The sequence below is a fragment of the Erithacus rubecula genome (genome assembly GCF_903797595.1).
Source record: "Erithacus rubecula genome assembly, chromosome: 5".
NCBI classification, from domain to species: domain Eukaryota; kingdom Metazoa; phylum Chordata; class Aves; order Passeriformes; family Muscicapidae; genus Erithacus; species Erithacus rubecula.
This window is the reverse complement of record NC_136687.1, coordinates 25,613,760-25,635,940: the sequence shown is the minus strand read 5'-3', so window position 1 is coordinate 25,635,940 and position 22,181 is coordinate 25,613,760. Positions and strand designations below refer to the sequence as shown.

General features: G+C 43.7%; 2 protein-coding genes across 2 annotated transcripts; both read right to left on the bottom strand.

The window, feature by feature from the left end:
* Positions 1 to 818: 818 nt before the first annotated feature.
* TMEM165 (transmembrane protein 165) lies at positions 819 to 10,592 on the bottom strand. Its single transcript, XM_079306159.1, has 6 exons — positions 10,338 to 10,592; positions 8,494 to 8,719; positions 5,972 to 6,147; positions 5,175 to 5,357; positions 2,971 to 3,076; positions 819 to 1,708 (listed from the first exon to the last, which is right to left on the bottom strand). Exons 1-6 carry the CDS (start codon positions 10,506 to 10,508, stop codon positions 1,632 to 1,634), a joined length of 939 nt encoding a protein of 312 aa, XP_079162285.1. The 5' UTR covers positions 10,509 to 10,592; the 3' UTR covers positions 819 to 1,631.
* Positions 10,593 to 13,108: 2,516 nt separating this feature from the next.
* On the bottom strand, positions 13,109 to 19,193 carry SRD5A3 (steroid 5 alpha-reductase 3). Its single transcript, XM_079305917.1, has 5 exons — positions 18,697 to 19,193; positions 15,595 to 15,746; positions 14,991 to 15,185; positions 13,861 to 13,983; positions 13,109 to 13,454 (listed from the first exon to the last, which is right to left on the bottom strand). Exons 1-5 carry the CDS (start codon positions 19,050 to 19,052, stop codon positions 13,195 to 13,197), a joined length of 1,086 nt encoding a protein of 361 aa, XP_079162043.1. The 5' UTR covers positions 19,053 to 19,193; the 3' UTR covers positions 13,109 to 13,194.
* Between the last annotated feature and the right edge of the window lie 2,988 nt (positions 19,194 to 22,181).

Here is a 22,181-nt window from a genome sequence, read left to right as displayed (position 1 = left end):
TGGGATGGATCTGTATGAATGTCAGCAGCACCACTTCTGATTAACATGAGCAGTTGTCCCTTGAACAGTTAGAAGTTTAGGCTCTTCCCTGCAGATCCCTGTTCCTGCCTGTTTTAACATGACCTCTGCTACAAATGCACTTCCTACCAGAGCTGAAACTCATCATGGACAGTGTGAGCCCTCAGACTGTGGAAAAGAAGAGGCTACAGGTTTTGACTACAAAGTTTGGTTCAAAAGAACACAAAAACCAACCCAAACAAACCCCCTTAAAACAACCCAAAAAAAACCCCATCAAACCACACAGTTCCTTTGGGCCAAGGCATGAACATGTAACCCTGGAGCCTGGAATGGCAGCCTGTGTTCACACCACTGTGCATCCCTGGCATTGCACTGCTATGGTCCTAAGGGGGTTTCTGGAAAGTGAAACCTAAGAGAAGGATTAGGGGCTGCTCTGTTTCTGATCTAGAAATGGAATGGGGTCAAATCTGAAATGCTCCATAGTACTTCAGCTTCAAAGAAAGGCAGATTGATAATATTAGAAACCATGTCTTCTGTCTTCCAAGGCTGCTACAAGGTAGATCTTAGTGGGTTATACAGGTTCAGAATGCAGATCACCATTGGAGAGCAGAGATAAGCAGGTATTTCTGCAACCCATGTACCTTCAGTGCTCAACATTTCGAAGGTTTTATAGCACTGGCATTTATCAGTAACCAAAATAAATTTAGTAAATTTTCCTCACCTAAAGCACATAATCACTTGGTAAACCTTTGTGGCAAGAATTATGTCAGCCATCAAAAACAAACTGAAAATAACACAAATGGAGACACTATGTTTTATTAATACTCTTCCAGATTACATTTCTATTCCTACAAAGAAAAACCAGGAATACATCTAAACCTAAGAATTTCATTACTGCTCAGTCCTGGGAATAGAACATGGTTAAGTTGGACCACTTCATTACTTTCTGTATATCTTAATATTAAAAAAAAAAAAAAAAAGTCAGATAATATAGCTCCAGCCAGATTGCATATTGAACACAGTAGGTTGTTAATCACCCCACATCAGATAAAAATCCCTGATTAAGAAGTTTTCCCTCTAAATTAAGTGTATAACATTCTCTTGGTTGGCTCAGCCACTGGATGGCATAGGGACTGCTCCCAGGTTTCTTGCTGCTTAGATTATCCAGCCTCAGGTGCACCATGGAACCACCATCTTTGGAGGTGGGAGTCAGCAGTTTTCTCCTTAACACAGTCTGCCTCAAGAGGCCTGAAGAATCAGCTCTTGAAAAAACAGGAAACGTTATTGTGTATCAGAGGAAGAAAAGAGGAATTCTCAGTACTTCGGACAGCAGATCCTTGAACTCAGCTGAGCCAGGTCCAGCAAGTGAGAAAACCGCTCAAATCCCACCATGGGAGCAGGCACCACAGCACAAACAAGCCAGACAATCAGCAGATCTCCACTGCAGAAGCTGTCCATAAATGCATCAGTCCCATGAATCATCCGCTATAAAAAGTTCAGTGTCTCATCTTCAGCACTTGTTTAACTACTAATTCTGTACATTATATACAAAAATGCACAAGGGTAACTGCTTGGTGCTTCCAATCCTTGTTCTTTTACAGCATTGAAAAATTTTAAAAACCAGAGTCTGGACTTATAAATAGTGCAGAAAATGCAAATGCTAAGAAGACAATTCCTCCTATGATTGTCACTGAAAACAAAACACAAAACAAGAAGAAATTAGATACAAAAAGTAATTATCTTACATGACACATTAGAGACTTCATTTTTTTTTTTAAATGTCTGATTCCCAAATAGCCTTACTTAAAAATTCATGCTACAAGCAGTGGATGTTGCTTCTAGCTCAGTATTGGGATGCCCATATGCCAACTCACTGTCTAACTGCATCTCCAAGAATATATTCTGGCCCACTGAAAGGAGCTTTGTTTTACCCACTACTTGAGCCAGTATAAAACTAGGCTAACATCTGCTGTTGAGTATTTGGCTGTATAGCAGAAAATAAATAGGATAGAATATTCTCATTCCAGAGCAAGCAATTAATTTGGATTGACATACAACAGGTGTTTTTTGCATATTTTAGGCAACTGTATTGGAAGAAAAATTATCAAAAAACATTAACTGCTTGCAATGGCCACAGTCTGAGAGAGGCTGTGACAGAATTCTGGGAAAGCATCACTGTGTATGTTCCCTAACTCTTTAAACAAGCTAACATGCTAGAAGAATCTCTGGTTTAATACAAGGCTACTCCTGTGGCCCAAGATCCACATTGTGCTTGCAGCATATGAAACCATTGTTAAATTAGCATTTTGTCACCAATTTTCTCAGCAAGCAAACAAACAGTGCATGTTTCACTTTTAGCAGTGAAGTTGGTTTTTTACCACCTCTGCAACTAAAGAACAAATATTCTGAATGAACATATATAGGAAACAGGATTATTCCTGGAAGAAGAAATCTCACCACATCATAGGACTGACAGTGGAAGCAAACTGCAACCTAAGTTAAGATAAAACAACCAACCTAATGTAACCTCACTGGTCCTGCCTGTTGCAATCAGCAGGTATGATAAAAAAAAAACATTTATGCCACACAGAGTAGCTTTTATGGCTTTTAAATGGCTGGTAAGCCATTAGGATGTAGTTCTCTTGCTCACCTGACTAGATTCAGATTTGCAACAGAATTTCTATTATCCACTGTCAAACAATAAATACTGACCATTTAAAATAGTGTATTTCTTTCCTCTGGTCTCCTAAAAGGAGTAGTTAATAATAAAGCAAAACGAGGTGGAACGTAAGAGAGACTCAAAAAAAATATCCTGAAATAATCCAAAACAAACCACCAGTTTTTATGGGTTTTCCAAAAGTTTTGAGGAACACTGTTACCAAGTACGCAGCTCTTTACATCAGAAACATTACCAGCATTATGTTTTTTTTGTTGGAGTGAGTTTTCACTTACCAGTCCTAACAGAAATTTTTTGTGCTATCATTCTCCCTCCAATAACTGCTAAACCAGTGCATAGGCAATGTCCCACTGTTCCTCCTACTGCCACACCATAGGGGTCCTAAGGGGGGGAAAAAAGCACAAAGGGGTAAATCAGCACTGTTGAAAACCCTCTAGTCCTACAACAACCTCAGAGCAGTGCTTTAATTCCCTATTTGCAGATTGCACAGAGGATACTGCCTGGTGATTCCTCTGCTCTGCTGTTCAGCACTATCTTAAAGACAAGCAATAGTGAACATCATCTGGAGAGACAGACTTAAATCCAGCCTAAGATAGGAGCATCTAGCATGCTTCAGCCAAGCAGCATCTTTAAGTTGTTAATTATAGATCCAGAAATTGCTCCACTGTAGTTAAACCAATAAGCAACCTCTAGAGGGAAGGTGGCAGCTGTTGAGAAAAACAATATGCATCAGCTGGAAGAACACTAACCTATCTATAAAGAAAGAGAGATGTAAGTCCTTGAATGGCAAATGAAAGCTTTCAGCAGCTACAACATTCCAAGTTCTTTGCCCTGCTTCACCCACTTGTGCTTTACACTCTGCCCCACTCTATCATTCAAAGACATGAAAAGATCTGAAGCATGAAAGATCTGAAGTCCAGAAGATAATAAATTATTTTATCATTTACTGTCAACAACAGCTTTTCACATCACCACATAACAAGCAGCTCCTCAGTGTGTGAACAACTGCACTACATAAAAGGGGTTTCTCAGATCTCCTTAGAAATTACACAGTTAAAGACAGCTTATCTTCCTGCTCATCTCTATGTGACACTTCTAGTTCCAAGAGGAAAAAAACAAAAAAAAGCTGCTTCCATCACTTGAAGAAGGCATGAAATCTCAAAAGGCAAACAGCAAAACTGTCCAAGAAATTCTGTGGTTTCAAGACAACACTTACTGGTCCAAAAGAACCAAAACCACAAGCCAGTGAGAAAAGGTGGTGAGCACTAAGCAGTTGGCAGGTTGGAAAGCACCAAGAAGTGCAGGAAGAAGCAGGGCTGGGCCAGCAGAACAAACAGGCCCCCAGGATAAGGACCCAGAGTCCCTGGATATCCCCACAGCCAGCAATTACCTACACAGCCCTCACTGCCAGAAGGTGGATCTCATCCCCCCATTCCATCATAATTATTCACTGATTTTGAAAGCCAGTTTTAAGATACATACCTTCAATTCATTTTTTGTTTGGCAGCATTCTTATGAACATTTCATATTCCACAGGTACAGCCCACAGGTTTTAACTACAATGCTCACTTCAGAAACCAGACTAAAGAGTCTGACAGACACTTCCTAAGGGGACACTTAGGAAATGCAAACCAGAAGTCAACAATCCCCCATAAAAAGATGGGCTTAAGCAACTTGCCTAGCAAACTGGGCAGAGGCTGTAGTGCTTCCTTTTTTTCCAAGAACAATGAGATCATCCTCTCCTGCTGTTAGCTCTAAACATCTTCCCTACACTGTAACAGAGACAAGAGGTTCCTGCGGGTTACAGCCTCCTTCATTAAACAGCCCTGATTTATCCCTAGGGAACATCTGAAAGCACCTGAGAGAAGCATGAGTCCTAGGGAAAAAAATGTAAATTATCTCAATGCATGAAAGAGCACAGGCAAGCTACTTATGTTTATTAAAAGCCTGACTACAAGCCTTCATTTTCCTTTAACTATAATACACTTATATACACTCTAATCACCACAATGCATACAATTTAATTTATGGCATTACTTAGTGCTCATCAGTTTAGAGTTTATTGTCCTTCTATACACCCTACCATATTAACTCATATTTTAACAAGAGGTATCTGAGGAGGTATCTTTCTAACAGTCTAAAGCCTGATGGAATGAAAGTATCTTTTAAAGTTACCCAGTTAAAACTGAACTACCACGAAGAGCAAAGAAACATCTCTTCCATAACATCTCTCAACACTGTAACAAAACCCAATTGATTTCAGCTGGGTGACATAAAGCAGCTATTTCCAGAAATGCCAGTGCAGTTCCAATCATGTAACTGTAGTTTTAATACCACACAGAGCTTAAGTGCATTTACTGTCAGGTCTTGTGCCTACATAAGGCACATCAAAGCACTCCTGTAAGAGTATTTTGTCTCTCACCTCTCTATGATCAACCCAAAGAAGGCAAAACAGCAGCAGGGATTCTGCAACACTCACCTCTCTGGCAGCCAAGACTATGGTTGTTAATTGGGAGCGATCTCCCCATTCTGCTAAAAATGTTAATGTAAAGGCTTGAACAAAGATTGGTGAAATAAAGTGTAGCCACTTCTTCTGAGGTATAGTGGTGCCTGGCCCAGATTCCACATCTCCTGGCCCATTTAACAGTTTAGTTCTCTGAAGCTGTGGAGGACAAGGGAAAAAAAAAAACCACAAGAAATAACCATAAAATTAAAAATGTCATCTAAACAACCCAAATGAAACATCTAACAATAAAGCTGGACATTCAGTTTCTAGAATGTCATTAGCCACTGCCTGCTACATTATCAGCATATTAATACAGTCACCCTCACAAAAATATAGCTAAGTATATGCACACATGTATGCGTGTGGAAGTATACACACACATATATAGCTGTAATCAGCTCTGACCTCTGATTATCATCCATCTTGTACTGCTTACAAATAAAGTATCTGACCATAAAAAGAAATAAAAGCAGAGCCAAGAATAAACTGTTGGTGTCCTCTCTGCAAGTAATGCATTAAAAACACGTCAGAAACACCCACACCAAGCACAAGGTCTGTTCTCTAAGAAGCCAGGCTTGCCACAGGACTGGAATCACCTGCTGGAAGAGCCTCCAGGGGCCACTTCCATCCCATCTACCACACATTTTCTGTGTCAGTTTCTCAGTCACAGACACTGCTGATCACCCCAAACATGAATGACAGTGCTGCTCTGCAGCTTCACAGCTGTAATTCTTCCACCAGCTGTAACTAACAGCAATTTTATGACTTACTTCCTCATCTTTTTTTTTAATTTCCGCTTGAACTTCCTCCAGCTCTTCCTGACCCTCATCTGGACTCATTTTCAAGCCTTCCCGAAGCATTCGGATGCCAAAGATTGCAAACAGTGCTGTGGACACATAGTACGTATACACACGAGGGATAACCGTGGTGGCATAGCCAAACAAAACTGAAAAGAAAACAAATGTGTCATTTAAAAAAATAAGCATGAGGATCATAACTGTTTTTCCCACTTCTAAGAAATGCTTGCTAGCAAAGTCTGCAATCCAAATATCTACTGATGAATAAATATTGCATCTTTTGTTAGTTTTGTATAATTTTCTAAGTTTTGGAAGATAACACCCTAGAAACTCCAAGCATTACTGGTCATACCAGAGACTGAAGTCCACTGTGACACAGACAATGCACTCCAGCCAATGTCATGGTGGGCTGCTCCTGAGAGCCAGTCCAAACAATATTATCTCTCCCATCAAGGTCTGTCTAAAGGCAAGTCCTGCCTTTCTCCATGCACACCATGAAACTACCATCTGTAATTGTGTTAGATTAGTCATAGAGTACCCAGTTAATTCCATTTACATGGTGAACAGCATCTCTTTCCAAGAATTCCATTTATCAGATAAAGTCAGAATAAGATTTTCAATTAGGTAAATCGACCAGGCAGATCTACAAATCACCCAGCTGGGTGAATCCATGCCTGTCTTCCTTTTGCCAAGTGCACATTACTATTCCCTTGTCCTCCATATTCCCCACATACACACAATGTGACCAACTTTGATCTTCCTTTATTTCAAAGACAGATCCCACTTACAGACTGAGAAGCAACCCTCACAGTGTGTCTTTTAGAGGTATTGAGGGTGATCAAATTAAGCCAAAACTAGTTCTTAAATAAGAAGTGTGTATCCAGGACAAAGTACTTAGTTTTCATAAAGTAAGACCACTTAGCATTTTTTGACAGAAAAAGGTCTATATAAATGGGAAGAAATAAAAAGTCCACACATTATATATAAGGTTGCTTGGACCATACAAGTGTTTCTGCTACTCTTTTCCACAATCAATTAGCTAAAAGGAAGCATATTATCATGTGTGCTTTTGGGTACACACCTTTTTAGTTGAAAAATGCACTAAGAAGTTGCTACATGGTCTAGAAATAATTCTGCATTGCCACTACCAGAAGTAAGAATGAGACCAGAATTAATCAGCGTTATTACCCATAAACACAGTACATACATACACAAATAGCAGTACTATTTGCAAAGCTAAATAAACCAGAAGTTAAACTAAGGATCTTTAAAAAGACTGAAAATACTGCAGTAAAACAATGCAAGAAAGCTAAACAAAAAAAAGCTATCTTTTTATTAGCATTTCTTACATATATAAGCACAGGTACAGTGAAATAACACAGCTTATTTTGTCAAGTAAGACAGCTTGAAAAAATATCAAAAGTACATTACTTAGAACTAATGAGATTAAGTGAGCATGTCTTCATGAAATCAAGGTGGGAAAACCCTCCAGGAAATTCCAAAGTCAGCTTGTATAAAACAAGGGCAAGAGATAGGAGAAGGAAATGGTGTGGAGGAGGAAGAACCCAATAACAAAACAAGTTCTTTTCTAAAAAGGGAAGAAATAATTGGGAACCTCTAACCTGGGGGATAAAAGTAGAAAAGGAAGCTTTTATGAGCATTTAAAATAACATTGAAGAAAGAATTGGAATAGAAAAAGAGAGCCATAATGGGCAGGAGAAATTACACACAATGCAAGTGGAAACTACTCTAACTTAAACTGCAATAATTGCAGCAGTGTACACAGCAACAGCTACACATCCAAAAACCATTCACAGAAACACTTGCCAAGCAGCCTGTGCCAGTGAACTGGCTGTCTCCAGCATGTATGAACCAAGCAACACTATTTCAAGTATTTCTGAAATGGGCTTAGTTAGAAATGAGCACAGAGACAAACTCCATGCTGCATCTGATGTACCTGAAGGCTGCTCCATTTCACAATCACAGCTACCTAAGTGCCCATGGCCACAGGTTCCTCAAGTGCCACCTGACACCTTACTTCCTGCTCCATCTTCCACTTAGACAGTTCCCAGCACAAATCCAAACAGCTATGTGTGCAGGAATACACGTAAGATGAGGAAAATGTGTCATCATACAAAGAATCTTTTGCCTTAGGAGGAAAAACAGAAGCCACTCCCACATTGCCTTTAGGCATGCTAATTTAATAGGAGAAAAAAAAAATTTAAAAAAAGTAAATTAGTCCAAAAATCAAAGGAAGTGTTTAGGCTCTTCATTTCATTCCCCTTCTTTAAATTCCAGTCAAAGCCAAGGGAGCACAAAGACTTCAGTGGAGGAAAGTCCCTAAATACTTGAGCTTTACTGGAAAAGCTTCACACTCTCCTCAAAACAGCAAACTGCACAGATGCACAACCTGCATTCCCATAAGGCTTTTTGATAAACACACACCCATCACTACTTAAGAGGTAAAACAAAAGAGGAAAAAGCAGAGTGCTAACCTGACAAGCAGGTCATCAGCCCCAGGGCGAGCATGGCCCCGGCCAGCACGGTCAGACGGTTGTAGCGCATGGCCATGATGGCCGCGATGAAGAAGGTCTTGTCCCCCAGCTCCGACACGATGATGACCGATATAGCAGCCACAAAGGCATGAATAAAGCCCAGGTTAGTCTTGTCAGCTGACTCTTCACTGACTATGTGGACTGGAGCAACTAGCGAGGAGCCTTTCTGTAACAAACGGGGAGAGAAAATGACACCACAAATCCTAAACACTCGTCAATTAGGCTTGAATTAGTACACAGAAATACAAAGCCTTGTACTCCTCCTGTCATACCATCCTGTGCAGAGTGACATTTTAAACAGATACAACTCTCATGCTCATTAATGATTATTAACTGGTTCCTGGCTGCCACTCACCTCAAATTACCAGTTAGGGACTTGGTGAGAGGATCAGATCTTGCTGATTATTAAAACATTTCTTCACCTTGCACGCTATTACTAGAACATGAGAACCACCATTACAAAAAAAACCATGGTCATTTCAGGTCTAATATTGCCATCTTTAAAATCCCTACCTATTTTATGACGTTAACCTAGAACTGTTTTCTGATATAAATAAGTGCTTCAAAATAAAACTGGGTGACTACAACACCTTAGGGGGAAAAAAAGCAGCCCATTCAAAAATGGTCAGGATCTTTTTCTTTCCTTGCAAAATCTTTGCATCTCAGACACATTAAAGTTTTAGAGATTCATAGAATAGGTTGGGTTGGACAGGACCCTAGTGCTCATCTAGGTCTGTTTTAAGACCCCTGCAATGGGCAGGAATATTCTTCCCTAGACCAGATTGCTCAGACTTCCATCCAGTCCTGAACACTTCCAGGGTTGGGGCACCCATGATTTCTCTGGGCAACCAGTACCACTGCCTAACTCCTCTCATGTAAAATAATTTCTTCCTAATATCTAGTCTACATTTCTCCTCTTTCCATTTGAGCCCAAGCCAAATTCTGTGCCAGTTTTCATCAGCTTCTTCTGTACTTGCACCGTGTTTGTTGAAACTAACTTTAGGACTCTCCAGTGGTGAAACCAGACCAGCACACTCCAGCTCCCACTCACTCACCGCAGTGTTTACTTCTACACACAGTAAGGTATCTGTGATCAAAAGCAAGGCCCGAGGTGTCTGTGCCGATGTTCACCTCCCTGAGCAGGGATGGCTGAGAAAGCTTGTCCCAGCACATCCGCCAGCAGAGACAGCCCGCAGCGTGTTTTGACACGATGGCTTCCCGGCATTCCACTTTCAGCAGGGCTCCAAGTTTTCCGGGGTTGATATTTAGCTCTCACGCTCTGTGTGACACACTGTGACTTCCCAGAGCTCCTTCCCCTTTCGCAGCGCTCTAATAATGTTTTCTGCTTTGGGTATGACACCCGGCGCGCTCCATGTGCTACACCAAAGCCACACGTCTGCAATTTCTCCAACCCTCTGTGTGATCAGTGGAACTAGAATCCTCTCACCGAAAACACTATTCAGTAAGTTTTAACGCAAAGGAATTTATACTAATTATTGAGAGAAGTTAAAAAGCCATAAAACCTGGCACCTCTGGAGAAGCAACAAAGCCTGCTTCCAGCTGCTTCTGCGGGGGAAAGAGCACTGACCGCCTTCCCATGTCGGACATGGATGTCCCCCTCTGAGCAGCAAAAGGGGAGGATGTGGCGGCCCTGCAGCCCTTCTTTCCTCAGCTAAAAGCGGGGAATTTCTGAGCCCGACAGCCTCCGGAGGCGCGGCGCGGCGCCGGGAGCGCTGCCGCGGGGGCACGGCGCGGGCAGCCGGCGCGGCCCGTCCCCGCCTCACCTCAGCCCGCGGCTCCGCTCCCTGCGCCGCCGGCGGTGGCGGCGGCTCCTTCTTCCTGCCGGGCTCTTCCTCGGGAGCGGCGCGGAGCCGCGCCGGGGCCGCCAGCAGCAGCGCGGCCGCCAGCAGCAGCGCGGCGGCCCGCGGGAGCGGCGGCAGCGGCGCGGACCCCATGGCGGCAGGGCGCGGAGCTGGGGGGCGGCGCGAGCCCCGCTCCAGGCCGCCGCGTCACCGCCCGCGCGCGGCCCACCGCCGCCCGCGCGCCGCTTCCTGCCGCGCACGCCCCGCCCCGCCCCGCCCCGCGCCGCCGGGCCCGCGCTCCCGCCGCCTCCTCCGGCTCCCGAAGGTGCCTGTGCGCCTTTCCCGGCGTCCCTTCCCCGTTCGGAGCTGCTGACGGGCAGGGGAAGGGCGCAGCGGAAGGGACGGGGAGCGGCTGCGTAAAGCGGCAAAAAAGCCGCGTAGGAACGGCTCGGACACGTCTCGGTTTGGTTGCACCGAGTGCGCAGCAGCGCTTAGTGTGTGCGTGCGCCCCGAGCACGGAACGAGCGGGCCGGGCCGGGAGCGGGAGCAGCGCTCAAACCCAGCACCGAACCACACGGGCCGGGCCGGGAGCGGGCACAGCGCTCAAACCCAGCACCGAACCCCACGGGCCGGGCCGGGAGCAGCGCTCATCCCGTCCAGCCCCGGCTCAATCCCAGAGCACACGGCACAGCGCTGTGTCCGGCCGCTCCTGAGTGTCTGCGGTGGGGGACACTCCACGCCTCTCTGCGCAGTCTGTTCCAGTGCTCAGACACCTGCACGGTAAAGAAGTTCTTTCTCATATTCAGGTGGAACCTCCTGTGCATCAGTTTCTGCCCATTGCCTCTTGTCCCGTTGACTGACACCAGCAAGGAGAGCCTGAATCCATCCTCTTGGCACCACCCCCTGTAGACACTTGTAGAAATTGGTGAGTTCCCCTCTCAGTCTCTTCTTGAGGATGAACAGGCCCAGCTCCCTCCCCCCTCCCTTGTGTAAGAGCTGCTCCAATCCCATAATCATCTCTGTTGTCCTTGCTGGACCTGCTCCAGGAGCTCCACGTCTCTCCTGTAATGAGGAGCCCAGAACCTGATACAGCACTCCAGATGAAGCTATCCTGGGGACCCCAGGATAGCCGGGATGCACTCCCCAGAGCAAGGACAGGAATGTGCTCCCTGAGGATCACAAGAACACCATTTAAACAGAAGACATTTGGACACAAGCTCAAGGAGCCTCTCTAGAACCACTTAAGTTACGCAGATCGATACAGTTTCAAGACATGGCCGCTGATGTTTCGTGGTGACCTGAAACTGAAACTGGAGAGAGGGATGGGACAGCCAAAGAGAGGCACATTATTTTGTATAAAGTGATTGCTCATGTTTTCTTTCATGTTTTTTTTAATACTTACGCTTAATCTCGAAAAACCATACAAAAAGGAAACAGTGTAACAAGCTTTTAATTAGGCAAATAATAAGATATGAATTATACAGTACATAAAAATACTTCTTATATACAAAATAAAAATGTAAGTTGACAACATGCTGAAACACCAGCACCTATGTAACTTCATCACACTGTGGTAACTGAGACTGGTAGTGTTGTAGATTTAATTAGCATATGCAGTTTGATAACCAAGATGCCTTGGCAAGAGCAAACAGAGCTTTGAAGATTACAAGAAGACTGGATCAAGACTGGCTGACAGGAAAGAAGATTTAGCTAAGTAGGAATGTGAAGTTTGTCTGTGTGATGTTTAACCAAATGAATGTAGTAAAAAATTACTACCCTTCATGAAGGCTAGTAATGGTATATAAGCACATGTAGCTCACAGTAATATTCAGATTCTGATCACAAATCAGTAGTCCCTGTCTCTCTCTCAATCGTCGATATCACATAAATCATTTACACCAGTATCATGAGAAGGACCCAAATATTCAATAGTTAAGTGCAAAAAAAGTGCTTGAGCTGAGTGACATCATCTTTTCTCAAGTAAAGAATTTCTTTGCAATGCTTGTCAGGTACGGTTTTCTGTGTGTGCTCTGCCTTGGCAGTTCATTATACCTGTTTAAAAACCAGTGTAGTCGTGGTCATGGTCATCTTGCTCATCTGTCCCCTCTAACACATGAGGGACTCCAATAACCCACTATAAAGACAACAGAACCACAAGAAGAACATGAATTTTCTGCAAATTCTCTTCTACTGTCTTTTTAGTCAGAGAACCTTCCACTGCTTTCCCAGTTTAGGGATAAAGCATCATCAATGAACAAAAACACTTTGGTGCAGAAGAGATAATGCAGCGAGTGGGTCTGTTTATCTCCACTGCTGAGCATGAGTCACTCCTCCACCGCAGCTTTCTCCATCACTTTTTGTGCTTACAGTTGTAAAGCACTGGCTGGTTTTCATTGTCACCAGGGAAGCACAGAAAGATGCACAGTTTGCCTCTCTCTGAAGTGATTCAAAGAAAAGAGACTTGGAAATAAATATGCTTAAATATTAGTCAAGGCATGAAATTCAGTAGTTCAAATTATTCCCTTATTTCAATAGCCTTTACATATATGAATTTGGACTTGTTGCACATGTTTTATGCATAAGATTTGATTATAAAAGAGAAAAGACACAATTAACATCTCCCCACTTTGAATTAAGGTCTTCAGTAAACCTTTTTTAGCTTGCATGATGTACAGAGACCTTGCATTTCCTCATGAATTGGTAACATAGATGAGATTATCATTAAAATTACGAGGTTTTGAGTTAGAATTAGAGAAAACGTGCAACTTCACCTTGGTTTTAATAAACCGTTAATCTCTTATATTCCCAGTTTGCATGAAGATACTTCAGAAAAACTTTTCTAAAAAACAAGTGGTATAAATGCTTTTCGATGCTTTGGGTAGGAGCTGAAGTTTTTCTGATAAAACTCATGACATGAAACAGCAGCCAGTGCCTGGTTAAAAAGAACATACATCACTACGCACCACCACGTGACATTATGAATTCCAAGTGTGATGGCCATAGAAACATATATGAGGAGCTCTGCAAAATAATGAGGGCAAGAAACACTCTCGAACCAGTCTCCAAAAGGTACACTGTGGCTCAGACTTACGACCTTTCCTGCAAGCAAACAGAAAGAAATTAATTGGAAAGATGCATTAAAACACACTCTTCTCACAATTACAGAACAATGTGCTTATTAATCATCATCATCCACCTCCATCTGATCTGGCAGCTTTGCACTTAATGAAATAAGATGCCACCTCTGGCTGTGCAAACACAGAGTGCGGAAACCACGTCTATCCTTAAGATGTTAGAAGACAGAGCTTCATTGTAAGTTTGACAGAACTATGTATCCAGTCATACCACACTCTCTCTCCCCAGTTCAGCCATGCAAACAGCCTTGTTCAATCTACACACTATAGGAATTGAGAAACATTTCAGGTATTGGAAGCCACAGAAGCCTATCAAAATAACAAGAAAAAAAAAATCTAAGTAAACAGTTGACAGAAATGAAATATCTCACCTGATCTGCTTTTTCTAAGATTAGCTAGAATTGCAAGGCATCTGTGCTGGTGAAGAGAGGCCCAAATGTACATCATAACTCCTATAATGTGATGCCAGCAGATCTGCACAGAAAGCTTCTTTCCTGAATGAAACATGTTTTATTAGTATACGGCCAGGAAGTAATTTCCCAAGCATCATCCCAAAACACTACACACATTTTTTCAAATGGCACCGTCTTACAAAATTCTAGTAGTAATTCCTTGAAAGATGCTTTTAAATCACTGTATCATTGAAGTGCTCAGCTAGTTGCTCATTTCCCTTGACTGCTCTATACCTAAGTATTAATCCAGAAGCTTGAAATACAGTGTGATGTACAATGATACATAATTGATAGTCTAAGACCTCAATATTCAGCAGTGTTTGTAACTATTATTATCCTAATTAAACATGTTGTCATGGCTCAGGTCAACATGCAAGCACACAGTTGTCTTTGTCACAGCGATACACATACATGCAAACACCTACACACCATCCCCTGCCTGCCCATGGTTCAAGGTGCTTAAAAACTTCAAACTTAGTACTGACTGCCTCATAAAAATTAATCACTGGAGGAATGCCACAGCCAGCTGATGGTTCATCTATGCAGGGGATTTAGCACCTCAGTTGTGAGACCGAATGGAATGTGTTGGCAGAAACAAGTCATATAATACAAATTTCTCATGTAATAATGGAAACATTACAGTACCAAGGGAAAGAAGACACTGCCTGAGTCAAGGCAGAGCAATGGGAAGTTCTCCATGGAAGAAAAAGGAGGTGGCCAAGACAGCCTCACAGACTCAGCCTGCAGGAAAGCTTACAACAAAAAAACCTCCTCTTCAGTTTGAGAATTGAAGTTGTATAGTGGCATTTGAGAACGGGTACCTATTACTATCCTTCACAAAGCATATGATCTGTATCCTTCCAGCAAATAACTGTGATGGTTAACATGAAAGTGTGTCCCTGTATGATATCCTGAAATGTAATTACTTTGAACTATGCCAGAAAGTTAACACACTTCTCAAACAAGCAGCCCTCTACGAAACCATTTGCCACAATGGAAACAAATGAGAGCAAAACTGCATCTTTGATGGTAACTGAGCAGGCACTTACCATTCCTGCCATTAGTAGGCACTTGACACAGCACAGTTGACCCAACAGCAATGTAGTAACCAAGTCCAAAGCAATACTGCACGATATGAATGACACCATTGGAAAACACACTGGTCCAGAGGCATTCTGCAAGTCTCCGACAGCTATGCAGCCAAAGGAGCAAGAGAACCAGGAGTGCAGAGAAGTGCTCTCCATCTGCTTACAGATAAAAAACAGCAACTTTGAAACAGACAGGAACAATTTAACCCTGACACTGCTTCAAAAAGACTGTTGTTCCCTCTTCCCACAACAGAATTTTAGCCTCATTTTAAATTAAGTGGAAAAAATATTTGTACAGGCAAGGCACTGGTGACCAGAGCAAGATTTCTTCCAGAGGGTGCTAACAGCCTTTTCTGTTAAAAGGACTGCTGAAAACATCATATCCATAAATCAGAAGTATTCTATCTTCAGTAATTACAAAGGTACTTGGTGTACTAGGAAAGTAATTTGGGATGTAGTTGAAAAGTGACCAATGAAATAGCACTTGTATACAAATTAAGCACAGTGTTAGTAATACAGTTTTAAAATATTTATATGGCTGCATTATAATATCTGGAATACTTGCCTTTGTCCTTCCTGTGAGAATCTCTGCCAAGAGCATGGTGCATGTCCTGAATCCATGATGGGAGTGACTCTCCAAGGAACTCGGCTCGGAAAAGACAGATCAGCAGAAATCCATTCCAGAGCACAGAAACCACATAAAAGTGAGTAAACCACCTGTGGGAACAAAAAATGGTTTTCATTAATGTTCCCATCATTCCTTGGAAATGTAGCTGCAGGTCATGCTTGTCTGATGGTGAGTACATTCCATTTTGGTGCCCACATCAAATGTCCAAGTAGAGAACTCAAGACTTCAGTGGTACCAAGCAGAAATAACCTTAACACATTTTACCCCAGTGAAATGCTGCCTGGAATAACTTCTAACTTAGCTTAGCTTACTAACCATACTGTACTAAAGAGGAGACAGTGTAATCCACACATTACAAAAGTATTCCTCAAGTCTTACAAATAATCATGATGTACATAGCATTTTCTTTTTAATTTACAGCCCTCAAAGCACATCCAAATTAGTTTTCTGCTTATTTCCAAGCTGCTGCACCTCACAGCACTCCCATTTTTCTCAGTTCCACAGGGTGCATTACATGACATGTTGAAGTTCATCAAAGGAGCCCAGAAGTAATTATCCTGCTCTACATTAAAATATCTTGTCCTGCAAATTCAAGGTCTGAAACTTATCACATAAAAAAAGCAGTGACCATCAACACTGCTGGGTAATTACAAGGCAAGACCACATGTTTGTTTTTTTAAGAAAACAAAGAATCTCCCAGCCTCATAACACACTTATAAAAGCACACTGTGCATTACCAAAATATAAGACATGACAGTCAAGGCAGGTAACTGGGCTGAGCTAAACAGCCTACAGCTGTTTACAATATCCAGCCCAAACTAGATGAGCCAGTATTTCCATTTGTTTTTAAAATTAAAAGTCCTTCTGGCAGTAAAGAAAAATCAGGACTCCTGGAAACATCTGCAAAGATATAAAATATGTCCCATAGGAAGATGCTGACAGCCTTGACTTGACAAAGTAACTCTAAGTAAAAAACTTAGGATATAACTGTACAGTCAAGAGAATATCATATTTCTGTTGAACATGCAAACTCTTCTCTTGGGGCAGTGAAGGGGTACAACACCCTTGCTTAGTGAAACTGATGGAAGTGACCCCTCCCAGAGCAGCTCAAATATCTCTCAAGTGCCCAAAAGAGACCAAGTCAGGATCACAGCAGCAGCAAGCATCCCTGCATGCTCCAGAGCACCTTGCCCATTAGCAGCTGTCTTTCCCTACAGATTATTACTTCTCCTACCAAGCAGAAACTGCAACATTACACCTGCTGATTTGCCACAGCAGAACTAAAATTTAACCCCTCTCCCTCACTTTCTGTTAATAAGACAAACAGAATTTGTATATTGATAAAAACCTCACCATTACCTCTGAGTTTCAAGCTCTTTCCCTACAGTCTTGCTTCTCAGTTGACTCCTATCTTGCCACTTGCCAGGGAACTTTCTCCACACACTGATTTTTGCTACCAGCACACAAACAAGTCCTGGCAATTTAAAAGAGACACACCCTTGGAGCTTTCAGCAATCCCAATTACACTGGGGATATATCTGACCTACAGAACAAACCAGCACTGCAGTGAGTGCATGTGCCATCCCTCCTCAACAAGAGGAATTTTCACTATTTGCCAAATCGACCTGAAATGTAACACAACACTTTACAAGACAGAATACCAAAATTAAAAACAAGCCCAGGCTAGTGAAAACACAACGCTTGTCTGGAAACAAGACACAGATGGAAAGAATAGAAAACACCTTGGTGGCTACCTTCAGGAAAGATCTCTCTACTCCTTCAGGTAGAAGCTATGGATTCACTAATTAAGTAACAGAATTGCTCTGTAGATGTCGAGACCTTGAGACCAATTCCCTGAAAAAGTACATTCTTCAGACACCAATCTCCCTAAGAAGGAAAAAACTTCTATTGGAGAAAGGTCAACTCAGACTAGAACCATCAGTACACAGTGATTAAGACAAAGCCTTTATGAATCCTTATTTTCAATCAGGGTACTGCACATTTTAAACACATCCCTGGGTATCTTCTGTATCAAGAAGTCTGATAACTAAGATACTACATTACAACTTTTGCATTAATAACATGGTGTATCACAAAACTTTTTTTTTTTTCTTAAACATTTGGTTAAAAAACTTTTTAAACACTTAAAAATGTGTCAGAGATTGTTACAATTGGGGAGATCAGATCTTTAGGCCTCCCAGTCATGTCCTACCAGCCTTGCAAGATCCTGTCTGGCCTATGTTCAAGTCAAAGACAAGTTCTGATCATGAATCTCAGCTGATTAAAAAATAAGAAATCCCATAGGATACAGAACAAGAAACATAAAAAGCTGTAAACCTGAGGAGAGTGGGGGGAAGGGGGCGGGGCCCGACCTCCTTTCTTGATTTCACTAAACATCTGTTTAATTTCATTATTTCATTTCATTAAACATCTAAACATATACATATATTTAATTTTGTTTCATTAAGCATCTGCTAAGATGGATTTGGATAACGCAGTTGCTCTTTTGCCTGATCAGTCTGTTCATGCAATGCCTAGACTGCCGTGTTCCCATGCTGTTATTGGCCACATTTCAGAAAGAAACTTTGAAGGGAAAAGGCAAGAACTGAGAATTGGTGTAAGACAAGCTGCAGCATATCTGCAGTCACAGTTACTCAGGATTGCACGTTCCCAGGTGCCTGACCTGAGCCTTGCGGGGAGGTTCGTTCTGGAGGTCTGAGGTTCAGGGGATTAGGTTCCGATCTGGAACACACGGGTTCTGTAACATCGCTCGCAGTCTGTACGCTCCCCATCAGCAGAAGCAGATGACACTTTGCAGCACAGCTGCGCCCAGCTCCATAAACCTCGCCGCGCTCTCTGCGTGCGCTGCTCGCTGCTGCGACCCCCAGCCGCGGTACCGGGACACGCGCGGCCTGCCCGCAGCACCGCCCCTCACCCCGGCTCCGGTACCGGGACACGCGCGGCCTGCCCGCAGCACCGCCCCTCACCCCGGCTCCGGTACCGGGACACGCGCGGCCTGCCCGCAGCACCGCCCCTCACCTCTTGGGCACCTGCAGCAGCCGCAGCCAGGCCGGCAGCTGCTCGCTCCCGCGCTTCGTCTTCCCGTAGCGCAGGAGGTCCTGGAGCAGCTCGGAGATCTCCAGGCCGCCGCCGCGCCGCGTCGCAGGGCCCTGCTGCAGCAGCGCCAGCGCCCCCAGGAAGGCGGAGGCCAGCAGCGACCACGCCGTGGCCAGCAGGGACCAGGTCGCGGCCAGCAGGGACCAGGCGGTGACCAGCAGGGACCAGGCGGTGACCAGCAGGGACCAGACGTCAACCAGCAGCGACCAGACAGCGGCCAGCAGGGACCAGGCGGTGGCCAGCAGGGACCAGGCGGCCTCCAGCAAGAGCCAGGACATCGCCCCGGCCTCACTCCTTTCCGACCCGCTGCTCCCGGCGCTGTCCTTTCCGCTTCCCGTTCCCGGGAGCAGCGGGGCCCTGAGGGGCGAGCGGGCCGCGGGAGCCGCGCCCGAGAGCGCCGGGCGGTGCTGGCAGCCCGGGCTGCACAGAGCCTTCCCCGCGCTCCTCGGTAATCTCCCGGAGAGGCTGTCTGCCCACGGCTTGGACACGTGTAGACTGTTAGAAATTATGATCTCTCCAATGATTATTTGTCAATAGAAAAAGCAGCAAGCAAACAGCGCTGGGTGCGCCGTGGAGTCACTGCTCCAGCGCACGCTGCTCAGCAGTAGTTCCACTTTTTTATTCAGCCTGAGTTTCGTTTTCCTGGTATTCCCCGCCTTCTTTCGTTTCCTTACTTCCACATCGATGGTTGCATTCTGCGCAGGCATTGGCTGTTGCTAGGGGATCGCTTGCCCTCTTTCGGTGTCTTTTGGATGAAGGCTCGTCATCTTCCTCAAGCAAGCATTTCTCTTAAACAGGCGTAATAACAATTTATCTTTTATCTTTTGTTACACGCCTTATTTGACTTTCCTAAAACTGATTTTTATAATCATCCCAAGCACTTATTCCACTCATCACACAACATTCTCGTGGTTTTACTTTTCCTATTGCCTCGTAACACGAATCACACATACATTTTTCACAACCCTTCGCTGGGTTTAGAGCAGACTGGGTGGCCAGGCCCTGGAAGGGATGGTGAATGGTGCAGCATACAGCTGGCAGCTGGTCTCCAGGGCTGCTCCCCAGGGATGAGTGTAGGGCACTGTCCTGTTTAATATCATTATTGCTGATCTCTATGAGAAAGTCAAGTGTACCCTCAGTAAATTCTTGGATAGCAATAAGTGGGTGATGGAGTTGATCTGCTGGAGAGCAGGAAGGTTCTGCAGAGGGATCTGGACCATCTGGATCATGGGCTGTACTGGTTTGAAAGCAAAACCGGTGAGAGACCCCAAGTCAGAAATACAATTTAATAGGAAAAAAAAAAAAAAAAAAAAAAAAAGTGAAAAATAAAATACATGCAGTAGTACAAAAGAAAAACCACTGACAGAGAATACAACCTGACACCCTGCTAGTTAGGGTGGTGGTAGCAATCCAGATGAAGTGGTCTTGTTGAAGAAGTGATCCTGTAGAAAGGTCTAGTAGCTCTTGTCTTCTGGAAACCAGTGAGCTACCTCAGTGTTCCAAATCTCAGTTTTTATCTGAGTAGGAGATGTTTGGCTCCTCCCCCTGGGTGGAGCATCTCCCAATGGGATGATGTAATTTTATCAGTCATGCTGTGGAGCTCAGTGACCCATTAAAAGAAGATATCTTCTGGAGGAAGGGTGGGTTGTGGGAAAGATAAAGAACATTGCCCCACCTGGTTTCAGCAGATGGTGATAGAATACATACTTTTGGGCACATCTTTACGTTGTAAGCTAGGACATAATCCACCTCTTATTCTCTTACTGTCTACATCATACCCAAACCAATACCCTCTTATAGTTACATATATATATATATATATATATAAATAATACAGAATAAAATCCTACACACAGTTCTCATTTAAAATTAGGTCTCCTTGTGGTACACAATGGGTTTCTCCATTTTTCTGCATTGAGTCTAGATGAGCTTCTTGTGTTAGATGTCTCTTTTTCAGTTCACATACCCAGGCTGCTAAGGAGGAGGTGCATTTTCCATCCCACTTTCTCATGGCTTCTCCATGCTCCTGAAGAAAAAACCAGAGGTCACCTTGTGGAGTGTATCCTCTCTACCTGGCTGGGGAATTCTGTCTCCTAATGGCACACTCTTGTTGGTTCTGGTGAGATGTGGTAGTTTTCTTCCTTAAGTTCCTTTTCTATTTTCTGGTGGCCCTCTTCAATCAAGCTCTGGATTTGCTCAACCAGCCTTGTTTCTATGGATGAGACATGGATACTAAATGGGGCAGTGACAGTGTCCTCCTAAATTCTTAGTTTATTGACCAAGACTCACCATGTCCTCCCTTCCCTCCATTGCAGAGCTGCCAGGTAACGGGAGTACATCTCTGGTCCAAACCATGCGAATCTCATCCACATTTGCGATGTGCACTGGATGTAATCTGGGCTCTTAGGAAATCTCTTGTCTTCTGGGAAAATGATTTCCACCACAACCAATTCCCTCAGGCATTGGATACCTTGTTCCATTGTGCTCCATTTTCCTTGGTGCACTTGGAGGTCTTCTTTACAAAGATGTCTGTCCTGCACACTTTTCAGCAGTTTCCACCAGAGGTTGAGAGTTTCTTGGGTTCTCCCAATCCCCTAGTCAATGACCACATCCCGGGACAGTGATTCCAGCTGCCTGGCCTCATTTCCATCCAGAATGGTGTCATTGGATGCAGTGTCCCAGATGTGGAGCAGCCAGGTCAGGATGTACTCGTTCGTCTGGTGGGTGAATTTCCTCCGCAGGTCGTGCAGCTCACCCAGGGTTGAGAGCGAGTGATGATTTCTGGCTCTGTCTCCTCTGCTGGGTGCAAAGGTCCTGCTGCATCCTTGTAAGTCACTATTTGGACTGATGTGCTCTTTGATTTTTTTTTCTGAATGGGGGCAACTGCTACTGGTCTAGGCTGTTCTGGTTCAGTGATGGTTTGTGTGGAGACGCTTTTGGTTCCTTTCTCCTCTGTGACAGACTGTGTAGACACGGATGCTGGTACTCTGTGTTTGGTTGTTTTCTTCTCTGTGACATTCTGAGCAGACGTGGACACTGTTGCTTTGCTTCTTTTTTCCCTCTTCCTCAAGAAGACGCTGCACCACACCATGTAGTGTTTTGTTTCTGAGCATGTTGCAGGTTGTGCAGAGAAGACAAAGCAGGACTAACAACAGCACTATGTGATCCTTGCCACCCAGAGAGAACTGAACATTTCTAAAAACTGCTGTATCAGGCCTGAAAAGCTGGAAAAAATAAATCTTTATTCCTCCCCCCAGGGGGCTGAGTGTGATTGTTGAGGCCCCAGACGTAGCAGCCTAGACTAGGAAAAGCAAACAAAGTTGAGTATATATTCTGAATGATGTTCATTGCCTCGGAGGTTATCATGCAACAGATATAATAGACCAATAAAGCAATTTTTATACTGT